General features: G+C 37.0%; 1 protein-coding gene across 7 annotated transcripts in view; it reads left to right on the forward strand.

Moving 5' to 3' along the window:
- Window positions 1–13,465, forward strand: part of CNOT1 (CCR4-NOT transcription complex subunit 1) — a 105,476-nt gene that overhangs the window by 90,371 nt on the left and 1,640 nt on the right. For 4 of the 7 annotated variants that reach the window (XM_057534330.1, XM_057534336.1, XM_057534333.1 and 1 more), the window contains 11 exons: window positions 44–152; window positions 252–421; window positions 1,078–1,330; window positions 3,745–3,993; window positions 4,971–5,134; window positions 5,345–5,462; window positions 6,620–6,721; window positions 9,481–9,654; window positions 10,606–10,755; window positions 11,440–11,620; window positions 13,189–13,321. In XM_057534330.1, the coding sequence (XP_057390313.1) occupies window positions 44–152; window positions 252–421; window positions 1,078–1,330; window positions 3,745–3,993; window positions 4,971–5,134; window positions 5,345–5,462; window positions 6,620–6,721; window positions 9,481–9,654; window positions 10,606–10,755; window positions 11,440–11,620; window positions 13,189–13,321 (1,803 nt within the window). The remainder of the gene's footprint in view (window positions 1–43; window positions 153–251; window positions 422–1,077; window positions 1,331–3,744; window positions 3,994–4,970; window positions 5,135–5,344; window positions 5,463–6,619; window positions 6,722–9,480; window positions 9,655–10,605; window positions 10,756–11,439; window positions 11,621–13,188; window positions 13,322–13,465) is intronic. The other 3 variants (XM_007198038.2, XM_057534335.1, XM_057534334.1) reach the window with 1 other exon arrangement.

Here is a 13,465-nt window from a genome sequence, read left to right on the forward strand (position 1 = left end):
TATGGTTAAGCCTTTATGAATAAAGAAATACTGACTTTTCTAGGTGCCTAATTGAGTGTCGGGATGAATATAAATACAATGTGGAGGCAGTGGAGTTGCTAATTCGCAATCATTTGGTCAATATGCAACAGTATGATCTTCACCTAGCTCAGGTATGGAAGGAATTAAACAGGAAAAGTGACCTCTGGTAGTTGGGAAGTGTGTTTGCTGTAAGTGCTGTCTTTCTTACATTGTGCTTTCTGTGTTGCCAGTCAATGGAGAATGGTTTAAACTACATGGCTGTGGCATTTGCTATGCAATTGGTAAAAATCCTGCTGGTGGATGAAAGGAGTGTTGCCCATGTTACTGAGGCAGATCTGTTCCACACCATTGAAACCCTCATGAGGATTAATGCTCACTCCAGAGGCAATGCTCCTGAAGGGTGAGAAGGAAATGCTTTGGGATTCTTGTGTATTCAGCAGTCTAAGAGCTTTAGAAATGACTGAATAGACTTAGTAACGTTACCTGTTATATAACTGCTTTACGTACAACATATGGTAAGCTTTGGTGAGGCCTAATATTGTCCCTTGAGATATGAAAGCTTAACTAACTGCCAAGCCTTCTTGCTGTAGAGCAGTACATACAGCACTAGATTTGGTGTCAGAGTCCTTTGTTTAAGGCCTGGCTCTGCTGCTTAAAATCTGATTTTAGGCAAGTCAACTTACCCTCCCTAAGCCTGTTTCTTGTTTAAAATGGAAATAATATCTTGAAGAACTGTTGAGAATTAAGATGAATAACACAAAGCATGGCACATAGCGGGCATGCAGTGAATAATTTTTTGACCACGAACATTAGTTCCATTTCATTGGGTATCGTTTTTTTGTCAAGAAGTGACTTAACTGAAGTCAGTCATTTGCATATTATGTCCTCATGAGTAAACAGATATGAAGAAACCGAGGATAGTTTTGTTTAAATATGGGAATGGTAAAATTATCATCACTCTTGTGGTCTCTCTTAAATAAACAAATTGTCCAACTGTATGTCTGTGAAATCACAACCAAGAATAGACTGATTTTCATTCTGGATTTATTGTACTAGATTGCCCCAGCTGATGGAAGTAGTGCGATCCAACTATGAAGCAATGATTGATCGTGCTCATGGAGGCCCTAACTTTATGATGCATTCTGGGATCTCTCAAGCCTCAGAGTATGATGATCCTCCAGGCCTGAGGGAGAAGGCAGAGTATCTTCTGAGGGAATGGGTGAATCTCTACCATTCAGCAGCAGCTGGTCGTGACAGTACCAAAGCTTTCTCTGCGTTTGTTGGACAGGTAGAGCTTTTGGAAAGAAAGGTGCTTTTTATTCAACATAAGTAGGGTGTGATGCCTCCAATATTAAAGCTCAGTATTATGTACCTGTGGTCAGTTACCTCCATACTCATGTAAACCAAAAATGTCACCATCGTTACTCTGTTAAATTGATACTGTTTATTTTCCCATCATTGGTCACTAAGCAGTAAAGTCAACATTTCCCATCCCCTTTAGTTCTTTTTGTCCGATTTCAGTTGTCACAGCTACAAAGTACAGTGGGTCAGGTAATGAATAATGAAATTGCCAAACGTATATAGTAATTTTACCAGCTTGATAATCAGCAGTGATGGGATTACGGGCTAATCTGTAAAGTTCTTATAATAGCCCATGTTTAAAAAGTAAAATAAGGAGTACCCTGGTGGTCTAGTGGTTAGGATTTGGTGCTTTCACTGCAGTGGCCTGGGTTCAATCCCTGGTTGAGGGAACTAAGAATACTGCAAGCCCTGAGGTGCAGCCAAAAAAAAAATTTTTTTTTAATTTAAAAGTAAAATAAAACACAACACAACAAAACAAAAAAACCTTAAGTATTTAAATGGTGGAGATTTTTATTTTTTTTAATTAATTTATTTAATAAATATGTGCTTTTTTTAATTTTTTATTTATTTATTTATTTTTAATTGTATAGCTACTTTATTTATTTATTTATTTATTTTTTGGCTGTGTTGGGTCTTCGGTTCGTGCGAGGGCTTTCTCTAGTTGCGGCAAGTGGGGGCCACTCTTCATCGCGGTGCGGGGGCCACTCTTCATCGCGGTGCGGGGACCGCTCTTCATCGCGGTGCGCGGGCCTTTCACTATCGCGGCCCCTCCCGTTGCGGGGCACAGGCTCCAGACGCGCAGGCTCAGTAGTTGTGGCTCACGGGCCCAGCTGCTCCGTGGCATGTGGGATCTTCCCAGACCAGGGCTCGAACCCGTGTCCCCTGCATTAGCAGGCAGATTCTCAACCACTGCGCCACCAGGGAAGCCCGAGATTTTTATTTTATTTTCTAAATTAAGTACCTTATCTACCTAAAATAGCTTATTTCTGCAGTTCGACCATTGTATTTCTTCAAACTGAGACCAGAGCTTAGGTGTGCCACCAAAGAAAGATGCAAATTAGATCTATTATCAAATAAATGACAATTGAATGTGGAAGAGCTGATTTGAATTTTAGAAGTTGTCAGGAATTGGATTTACTTTTCAAGATGACTAATTTCTTAGTAAATCATACTAAGTAAGTTTCTCCCTTAAAAGAATCGAGGGAATTATAAAAACGTACCCTATTGAAAAGCTGTTACTGCATATTTACAGTTTGATTTCTGATTTGGATAGAGGAATTTCAAATCAATTGGTTTTTGTGATCATTGATATTTCATGGGTATGGATGTGGCACCTGTCTCAGCTCTCTTGTTGGCTTATTTGCTCTTGTTCTCTCCATTTGGAAAAGATAATGTATTATACTTTTCTATTCTCTTTTGAATCCTTTTGAGAATTCCTTTTTTCTTTTTCTGCTCCCTCTTGATCATAGCAGTCTATCCTCATTTCTTCTCCCCCCCTTAGTTTTTCAGATTTCATTGTACAAAGTCCCTTTGCTGGCCTTCTGTTTTTCCTAGGGTATATTATTGTCAGTTCCGCTGTGTTATTGCTTATCAAGGGACATTTAAATTGTTTTAAAGTTTCCAAGATAATGGTCAAGTTTTCATTCTGGGCTTGGTTTCAGCACTGACCTCCTCCCTCTGCAGCCTTAACACTTGTTACACTGTCTTCTTTTTCTTCTTTCATACTAGCGAAATAACTTCTCTGCTTCACTTCCAAATCATATGTCATAAAATTTGTACTTTATCCTTTCTTTTAAATAAACTTGCCCTTTCCACTTTATCTTAATTTACATTAAAATAGCCAGGTATAATCTGTGAGCATTTTGCTTTGGTACCTATTACTGTATAAATTATTATTTGATTTTCCTAGTGCAGCTAGTTGGAGTTTCAAAAACTTTGTTGTTATTGGTTAAGTCAGTTAGAAGAAATTATGTGAGAAACTAAAATATATGTAACTTAATCTCTTACTTGGGGGAAATACACATTGACCAGAATGTCTTAATATGACTTAATGGGTTACTAAAAGTTGGTTTAATTTGCATAATTAACTTTTGAAATTACTGGCTATGGACTGCTGTTAAAAATTGCCATGTTATTATCTCTCAACTCCCGTCAAACTTAAAACTGAAGGAATTCTGTCATGGATCCTTAATGTAAAAGTCATTTTCATGACCCTTTTTTTTTTTTTTTTTTTTTTTACAAAGTAAGAATCACAAATGTGACAATAGGATTGAATGAAAGAATACTTCTTACATGAAAATTAAAATTTTATTCATGTGTATTATCTCATTGTGCCTTGTAATGTTTTTGTTCCCTTGGTAGATGCACCAGCAAGGAATCCTGAAGACTGACGACCTCATAACAAGGTTCTTTCGTCTGTGTACTGAAATGTGTGTTGAAATCAGTTACCGTGCTCAGGCAGAACAGCAGCACAATCCTGCTGCTAATCCCACCATGATCCGAGCCAAGTGCTATCACAACCTGGATGCCTTTGTCCGACTCATTGCACTGCTAGTAAAGCACTCAGGGGAGGCCACCAACACTGTCACAAAGATTAATCTGCTGAATAAGGTCTGAAATCCTTTCTTGCCTTAGTCTTTGCACACTTGAAGTCTGTATCAGTGGTTCTCGACCCTACAGGGCCCTCAAAACATTTTGTAATGTCCCCTTTTCTGTCCAGATATTAAATTCATAGATAATATGTAAACATAATCACCGAGTTTTAGAGGAAGAGTATGGTGCCTTAACTGAAAGACACCCCTCCCCTAAAACAAAACAAAAACATATAACGTATTTTCAGTATGTTAATGTTTGGTAATGAGTACACTAGAAAGTATTTAGGTAGTATGAGATTTGCCCCCATGTACAGAATCACTGTGAATGAGATGGCTAGACATGTCCATTGATAACAAAAATTGGCAACTCAAATACCATGAGTGACATTGCAGTTGTCTTGATTTTCTGAAAAGGAACAAAGCAGAATTTCTGTTTGATTTATGCAGTGGAATTGCTGGAAATTTGAATGTTAAGATAGTGCAAAAATGAACTTAGAGCTTGGTCTTGGATAATTACAAATGGGTTCACATACATCCCCCACTGTTCAGTGATAAAATCAAGTGGAATGCAGGATAGTTCTTAAATATTTCTGCAACCTAATAGCATACCTGACCTTCCATCTACTAAATGCCAAGAGAAGTATAAATCATTTGCCTCTTGTCAGCTTTATGTCAGACCAGAAAAATTAGGTGGTTTGATTGTGTTAACATGATAAAATATGATGTACCGTGCTGATTTCTAGAGCTTTAGAAAAACTTGTGGAACATATACATGTCTAGTATACTTCCATATACAGGGGTATGGAAATTCAAAGAAACCATGCAAAATTCTGTAGGGCAAATCAAACCCCAATGCATGGTCCCTTTGGCTACCAGTATGTAATTTTATATTTCATGTGGGGCATAACGATGCAAGGTAAAAAAGCATGGCTAGACAGTGGTAAATGAATTATCTTCGTGATTTACAAGCTCTATAATCTGTGTGCTCTATAGGTCCTTGGTATAGTAGTGGGAGTTCTCCTACAGGATCATGATGTTCGGCAAAGTGAATTTCAGCAGCTTCCCTACCATCGAATTTTTATCATGCTGCTGTTGGAACTCAATGCACCTGAGCATGTATTGGAAACCATTAATTTCCAGACACTTACAGCTTTCTGGTGAGTACTGTTGAATATAATACTGTTAAGGATTTCCTGTTAAGGATTGCTGTTGTAGTGTAGTAAAATTTGAGAAGTAGAACTCTTGTGGATTTGAGGCATGTTGATTCATAATGCAGCTTACATGTTGTCTACTTAATTATATTCATGTATTTTTTTTTTTTAACCATATTTAAGCTTGTGCTTCTGACTAAGGTTTTCTTCTTTCAGCAACACATTCCACATCTTGAGGCCTACCAAAGCTCCTGGCTTTGTGTATGCTTGGCTTGAACTGATCTCCCATCGGATATTTATTGCAAGAATGCTGGCACATACGCCACAGCAGAAGGTGTGGCTGCAGTTTATCTCCTACAGATGACGACTGTAACTACCTGGGACTTATCAGCACTCTTAGTCATTCAGTAGTCACTGTACTTCTTTCAGGCTTAGTTGGGAGTTCTTATATTTAATGTGGAGTCAAGTCAAGGAGAAAGGCTTAACAAGTACTTGACTGCCTCTGCCTGAAAGCCATTCCTCAGTGATTAGGTTACTGCTTCTCCAAGTTGTTGTGAGTCACCTTATGTCAATCTCTTAAGGGATTTTCAAAAAAAGTTGAAACCTTAGAGCACCTCTGTAGACAGCTATGTAAAACTGAGTAATGGAACTCAGAAACCTGCCAGTTTTACAGGTTCTCTAAATACTAAAGGCTCTCACATTCAGGGTTGAGGACCACTGGTCTCTACTGTATCAGAAAAATTAAGATCAAATTTGAGTAAAGAGTTTTTTAGTCTTAACTGTGAATAAACAGCATGGGAAGTTTCTCTCCCATCTTGCAATTAAATGGCAAATGAGTACTCCAGGAAGTACCCTTGATTGACCCTTCAGATCGGGAGACTGTAACTACTGTGTGTTTAGTAAAAAAGAAAGTGAAATAATCCTTAAATGGATTTCGTTTTGTTTGACAAATAAGTGCATTCCAGGAGGAGGGAAAATATATTGAATAAAAACTACTCCAAAATGAACGTAATTTGTATAATTGGGATATGGTGAGGAGGCTAAGTTTGGGTGAAAATAGAGGATTCATGTTGTAAATTGGATGAGGTTATTTGCCAGGAGTTGAGGAATTGGGAGTGGGAAAATAAATGGTTGAGATCCAGGACTTAAAAGAAATTAAGAAAACAGACCCAAGTTTCTCAGTTGGCTACGTGTTTTGTGTTCTGTCTGAAAGTTCCTCCCCCTATTTAAAATGTTGCTACAGGCACAAGGACCTATATATCCTGGAGTTTCTGGAGCCAGTTTGTTTCAAATATCATTTCCCATTATCTCCATAATTTTGCTTACTCCTTTCTCGAGCCAGTCAGTCTTTAAGAGAGGTACTAATGTCCATATTCTCTAGCTATATGAAGAAGATAATAAAGTCACAGTGTAGCTGCTTGGGCAACTTTTTTGGTGGCAGGACGGCAGCTGACTGAGGATAATTATGACTCATACATTTCTTTCTTTCAGGGATGGCCTATGTATGCACAGCTACTGATTGATTTATTCAAATATTTAGCGCCTTTCCTTAGAAATGTGGAACTCACCAAACCTATGCAAATCCTCTACAAGGTAATTAATTTGGACTTCTAAAATTAAAATAATTAAAACTTAACACTTAAAGCAGTTAAAAACACTTAAACACGAAAACACTTAAACACTTCAGCTGGGAATATGAGGTCTAATGTTTGTTTTTATCATTAAGCTATATATATATATATATATATATATAATTTATTTATTTTTGGCTGTGTTGGGTCTCCACTGCTGCACGGGCTTTCCCTAGTTGTGTCAAGCGGGGGCTACTCTTCGTTGCGGTGCATGGGCTTCAGTAGTTGTGGCTCATGGGCTGTAGCGTGCAGGCTCAGTAGTTGTGGCACACGGGCTTAGTTGCTCCGCAGCATGTGGGATCTTCCCAGACCAGGGTTCAAACCCGTGTCCCCTGCATTGACAGGCAGATTCTTAACCACTGCACTACCAGGGATGTCCCTATCATTAAGCTTTTAAAGTATAACATATATTCAGAAAAGTACAAAAATCAAACATATTTGCATAACCAGTACTTGATCATAAGGCATTCTTATGTTCATATATGTGTATACCAGTTAACTCTTCCAGAAGCACATTAGAATTACTATTTCTCCCCATCCTTACCATACTTGAAATTGTTTTTCGTTTTAGTCATTTTGTCAGTTGTGCAGTAGGATCTCATTGTGGATTTAATTTGCATTTCCTTGATTTCTTAATGAGATTTTTGTGGCCATTTGGGTATCCTCCTTTTGTGATGTTCTTCTTCCAGCCTTGTGCTCATATTTCTATTGGATTATCTGGGTTTTTCTTATTTATTTTAACAGGGATTCTTTATGTATTCTGGAGGTAAGCCCTTTGTTGATGTATATTCAAACATCTACTCTTGTGGCTTGCCTTTTCACTCTGTTAAAAGTAATATGTCTTTTGAGGGATGGAAGCTTTAAATTTAATGTAGTCAAAATTACCAGTTTTCTTCTTTTATTATATGTTGCTTTTTGTGTCTTGGGTAAGAAATCTTTGCCAATCTCAAATTGCATTCTGTTCTGCACGTGCCTGCCCCCTGCCCAAGAAGCCATTAATTCTGGCTTTTACATTTACATTTAAAAAGAAAACTTTATTTTTGTGAATAATGAGGTTCATTTCCTCCCCCTTCCTTACACTCTCCAGCCCAGTAAGTATGGTAAGGTTTTTCAGCACCATTTTTATAGTTCTTCATTTCCTGTTCAATTGATTTGGCACCTGTGTCAAAATAGTTGACTATGTATATATGGGTACCTCTCTAGTTGATCTGTTTATCTGTTCTTAGGGCAATATCAAACTGTCTTGGTTGTAAGACTTACTGTAAAGCTAGTGTAATCAGGTAGAGTAAGCCCTAATTACTCTAATAATTCAAAAAGGACTTCAACTTTGCTCTCTTGTAACATTATTTTGGCTATTCTGTATCACTTGCAGTCCCATAAAAACTTTGTAATCAGCTTTTCTTCTAAAAACTTGCTGGGATTTAGATTGAGATTGCGCTGAATATGTAGATCAGTTTGGAGAAAATAGACATCTTAATAATAATATTGAAGCTTTCAATTCATGTATATCTCCATTTAGTTGTTAGGTCTTTAATTTTCCTCTGCAATGCTTTCCTTAGACATATTCCCAGATATTGATGTTTTTGTGGAATTGTATAATGTTTTTGTAAATCTGTAGTTCTGTTTTGCAGATACCATTATCTGGTTAAGGATATGCCCTTCTATTCATAATTTGCTGATAGTTTTTAAATCATTTAAATGGGTATTGAATTTTATTGGATGCTTTCTTGAATTCAAGATCATGTAATTTTTTTTTTTTTTGGTCAACGTTTTAAATCCATTAATTTTCACATGCTTAAACTGCCATTATATTCATTTGTGGATCATTTGGTTGTGATATGTCACTGATTTCCATTTATATTATTTAGGGTTTTTTTTTAAATTTTTATGTCACATTTTGGTATCAAGGTTATGCTAGTCTCATTGAAAGGGTTGGAAAATGGTCTCTTTTTTTATTAAGATTGTGAATAGTGTTAATTTTTCCTTAAATATTTGTAAGGATTTGCCAGTAAAGCCATCTAGGCCTAGTGTTTCTTTGCAGGAAGGGTTTTAGCAGCATGTTTAACTTCTTTATTATAAAGTACTATTCAGATTTTTTTTTTGTTTGGGCTTTGGTAAGTTGGATTTTAATTTGTGTACTTTATCTGAATTGTCAAGTTTATTAGCATAAAATTGCTTAATATTCTCTTAAACTGTCTTTCACATCTGTAGGAATTAGTGATGATACTTCTTCATTCCTGCTACTGGTATTATGTTTTCTCCATCAGTCTTGGTAGGGTTTATCAGTTTTATTAATCTTTTCACAGAACCAACTTCTGGTCTAACTTTGATTTCCATTCTCCACCCCCATACTTTAAAAAATTTTAAATTGATTTCTGCTCTTTTTCTTCTACTTACTTTGGTTTTCATTAGCTGTCCTTTTTCTGATTTTTGAAGATAGAAGCTTATATCATTGCTTTTATTTTTTGTTTCTGTCTGGCCTCTTCTAGCACATGCATCCAAGATTATAAACTCTGGGTACCTAGTTTTTCATGATTTCCAGATGTAGATATTTTGATAAATCACTTGTGATATTATTGCTAGTGTTAATTAAAGCCTGCATACATATGATGCTTTTGCTTTTTTTTTTACTTCAATTAAATTCATAATAGTAAAAATGCTACTCCCATTTTCTTACTTAATGTAGAAACAGCCAATGTTTTTCTTGTTTTTTAAAAATAGGGCACTTTAAGAGTGCTGCTGGTTCTTTTGCATGATTTCCCTGAGTTCCTTTGTGATTACCATTATGGATTCTGTGATGTGATCCCACCTAATTGTATCCAGCTAAGAAATCTGATCCTGAGTGCCTTCCCAAGAAACATGAGGCTCCCAGACCCATTCACTCCTAATCTGAAGGTAAAGTTCTAAACAGTTCAAGGAAAAAGCAAGTTATATCTTAGTATTTTAGTCCTTTCTCCAGTAAGTGGGGTATTTGCTGTCCCCAGCACACACACCTACAGGTTATTTTAAGGGTGCTCTTTGGGGGAAGCTGTCATGTTATTAAGCCTGATAAAGTATGATACTGCTGCTGAATATTGATTCACAGTATTCGTCTAGTTGCTGTTTTCAGTTTTGATATTAAATTTAGCTATATTTACAGAACCTCAACCTAGGTATTGGGCCGGTCATTTGCTGGGTGGCCCAAGTGGCACAGAATTGCAGAATAGACACTTGTAATGTCATATTTCACAGGTGTTTTGGATTTGTGTACTTGTGTTTTGTTTAAATTATCAGAAGGAGAGAAGGGACTGTTTTAAAAATCATACCACCCTGACATGGCTATTGTAATTTTTATGTATTTTTTTACTCTTCTTTTCACATGCATTTTTTTTTTTAAAGTAGCAAGTACAATGTCTTGTTCTGCTTGGGGCATCTTTTCAAAGACTAGGGCTCTTGGTGAGCAAGGAATCTCATTCTGTACTCTTGTTTTGAAATCCAATTCCAGGAAAAACACAATTAGTGGTATCAACTAGACTTCTCTACAAAAGGTACCTATCATGCCTTATTTTAAGAATGAGAAAATAGTATAGAATGAGAGATTACTATCATTTTGTATATGGGTACCTTTAATTATAAGAATCTATTTCTTCTAATTAAAGATGAGTAATAACACTTTGCTGTACAGCAGAAATTAACACAACATTGTGCTGTACTTCAATAAAAATTTCTTAAAAAGATTGATTACTCTTCAAGATGTAAAGTGTATAACTTTAGAAAAACAATCCAACTACTTTCTAGCATAGATACAGTTTGCTGTTAAGGCCTACAGATGCTTCTGATTATGATTCTTGTATTTGTTTGTGGCAGGTGGATATGTTGAGTGAAATTAACATCGCACCCCGGATTCTCACCAATTTTACTGGAGTGATGCCACCCCAGTTCAAAAAGGATTTGGATTCCTATCTTAAAACTCGATCACCTGTCACTTTTCTTTCTGATCTGCGCAGCAACCTACAGGTTAAGTGGTTTGACTTAAACTCTTGGTTGTGTCTTTCACTTTGTATGCACAATTCTATGTGTGGTCTCTTATAAGTTAGTCTTTTCAACCTGCTTTAAAGGTTTTAAAGCACATTGTCATTTTTAATGGTTGGATGAGATTAACTGGATTATACATATTACCAGTGACAAGCTGTATAGCCTTGGAAGAGGCAGCCAGGGAATGGACTGGTTTTCTGTACGAAAAGATTGCTGATAATCATCCCCTACTCCGAGACTCTTCTAAGTAAATGGATTCTGGTTCAATTTGCTGTATAGAAATTGATTGAGGCCGTATTATCTTTCCAGTCTTTCCATACCAGGAAACCACATGTTTTTCCCTCTCCAAATCTTTTTTATAAGTGAGATAGTGCATATTTTGACTTTATAAACTTTATTTTTGTGCTGGTAACTGTCAAAGCTTTGGTTTCCCAAGGGAAATCATGTTTCTGTTGTTGACACAACTACCCTTGTGCAACTGTGTATTTGTTAAATAACCTCACAAATTCAAGCAGATTTCTAAAATTTAAGTTACAGAGGATATTGGGAACAGTTCAGCTTTTCTATGAAAGGCATAAAAAGGGTTCTTAGAAATATCGGTGCCTAAATCCGATGCCTAAGTCCTCTGTGACAGTAAGTCAGGAGTTTTCTGTTTTGTTCATTTAGGTATCCAATGAGCCTGGTAATCGCTACAACCTCCAGCTCATTAATGCACTGGTGCTCTATGTAGGGACTCAGGCCATTGCACACATCCACAACAAGGGCAGCACACCTTCAATGAGCACGATCACCCACTCTGCTCACATGGACATCTTCCAGAACCTGGCTGTGGACTTGGACACTGAAGGTGAGTGAAGCCAGCTAGTTCTCAGAGTCAAGTTTTGTGCACTTTTTGTCACAGTCTGGTCCCAAAAATACTTTAAGCCACAATAGAGAATGTTCTGTCAATATGGTTATGGGTCTGGCTGGTTATTTTATCTTGAATTCGATAGTATTTGCTCAATGCAGAAGACACAGAAAAGCATAAAGGAATAAAATCATCCAGAATCCTTACCGCATCAGTTAATATTTCAGTGTGTATGATTGTAGTATTTTTCTTTTTTAGTGTGAAAATAAACATGTTCTTTTTACTAGCCTCTCTTTAAAAATAGGCTCATGTTACTTTTTTTGTTAGCCTGCCTTTTATCCCAACATTTATTGATGCCTCTTTGCCAGGCAATATGTTAAATATTAAATGTGTAAAGATTAATGAATAGAACTTCCCCTACCTGCTCTGCAAAAAAGTTCACAGTATAATTCCTATTGTAGGTTGCATCTTGCTTGGTTGAACTACAGATTGTTGTGTTCTGTATAGTAAGTGGTGACCAACGATATAGTCCTGCTCAGCCTAACACGCATACACTTTAGGAGGATGCCTACTTTAACTTCGCTGTGGATTTTTGAGAGGCTAATTTTGAGTATATACTACTTGCCTATTTGTAGGAGGGGGTTTGAGACAGCTTAAAATCAAGATTTAACACAAATGAATACCATTACGTCCAGAGCCCAACAAAAAAAGTGGATAGCCTTTAAGTAAGTGTTAAAGCTCACTGTGATGGCCTTACAAATCTCAGTAATATCAAGCAGAGGGAGACAACCAAATCCAATTAATACTTACTCCACTAAAGTTTAAACTAGCATTTCTCAAAGTATAGTCTGGGAACCCTTAGTGGATTATCCCCAAGACCATTATAGAAGGGTCATGAGGGACTTCCCTGGTGGTCCAGTGGGTAAGACTCCACGCTTCCAATGCAGGGTGCCCTGGTTTGATCCCGGGTTGGGGAACTAGATCCCGTATGCATGCAGCAACTAAGGAGCCAGCATGCTGCAACTAAGACCCAGTGCAGCCAAAATAAATATATAATAAATAAATAAATATTAAAAAAAAAGAAGAAGAAGGGCTGTGGGGTTAAAACTATTTTAATAATAAAAAGACATTTGCTTTTTTTTCACACTCATGTTGTCACAAGTGTACAGTGACGGTTTCCAGAGGCCACATGAAATAACCATACTGGAACAGATTGAACTTAAGGGCAGAAATGAGAATCCAGCAGAATGTGAAACAGTGACACTCTTCTCTAAGTTTCTCGGGGGGAAATACTTAAATTTTTTATTAACAGGTTATATTAATATGCAGTAGGTCTCTTATTTTTAAATAGACTAATATTATTAACTACAATTTTTTTAATGTGAAAAATAGTGAAATAAACCCCACAGAAATGAACTCTCTGGGGCCCTGAGCACCACTGGTTGAAACCAAAGGATAATTTGAGAACCTGTATCAGAAATGCAAATCCAGCCAGTCAGAATTATTTGTCTTCTCACTTTGGCCTTTCAGAGCAAATTCTCGCTAAGCTGGGTTTTCTTAATATCTAGGTCGGTATCTCTTCTTGAATGCAATTGCAAATCAGCTGCGGTACCCAAATAGCCACACTCACTACTTCAGCTGCACCATGCTCTACCTTTTTGCAGAGGCCAACACTGAAGCTATCCAAGAACAGATCACAAGGTAAGAGAGGTCTGGTTTTCAGAGGGTTCTAAGTGGAGCCTCTTCCCCTTTATTATGAATTCTGAGTGGTTTTTGCCCTATGCATTCCATGTTCACTGAGCATCTTACATGTTAAAGAGTTGTGAACGAAATGGGCATGGTTCT

This window comes from Balaenoptera acutorostrata, chromosome 19 (genome assembly GCF_949987535.1).
Source record: "Balaenoptera acutorostrata chromosome 19, mBalAcu1.1, whole genome shotgun sequence".
NCBI classification, from domain to species: domain Eukaryota; kingdom Metazoa; phylum Chordata; class Mammalia; order Artiodactyla; family Balaenopteridae; genus Balaenoptera; species Balaenoptera acutorostrata.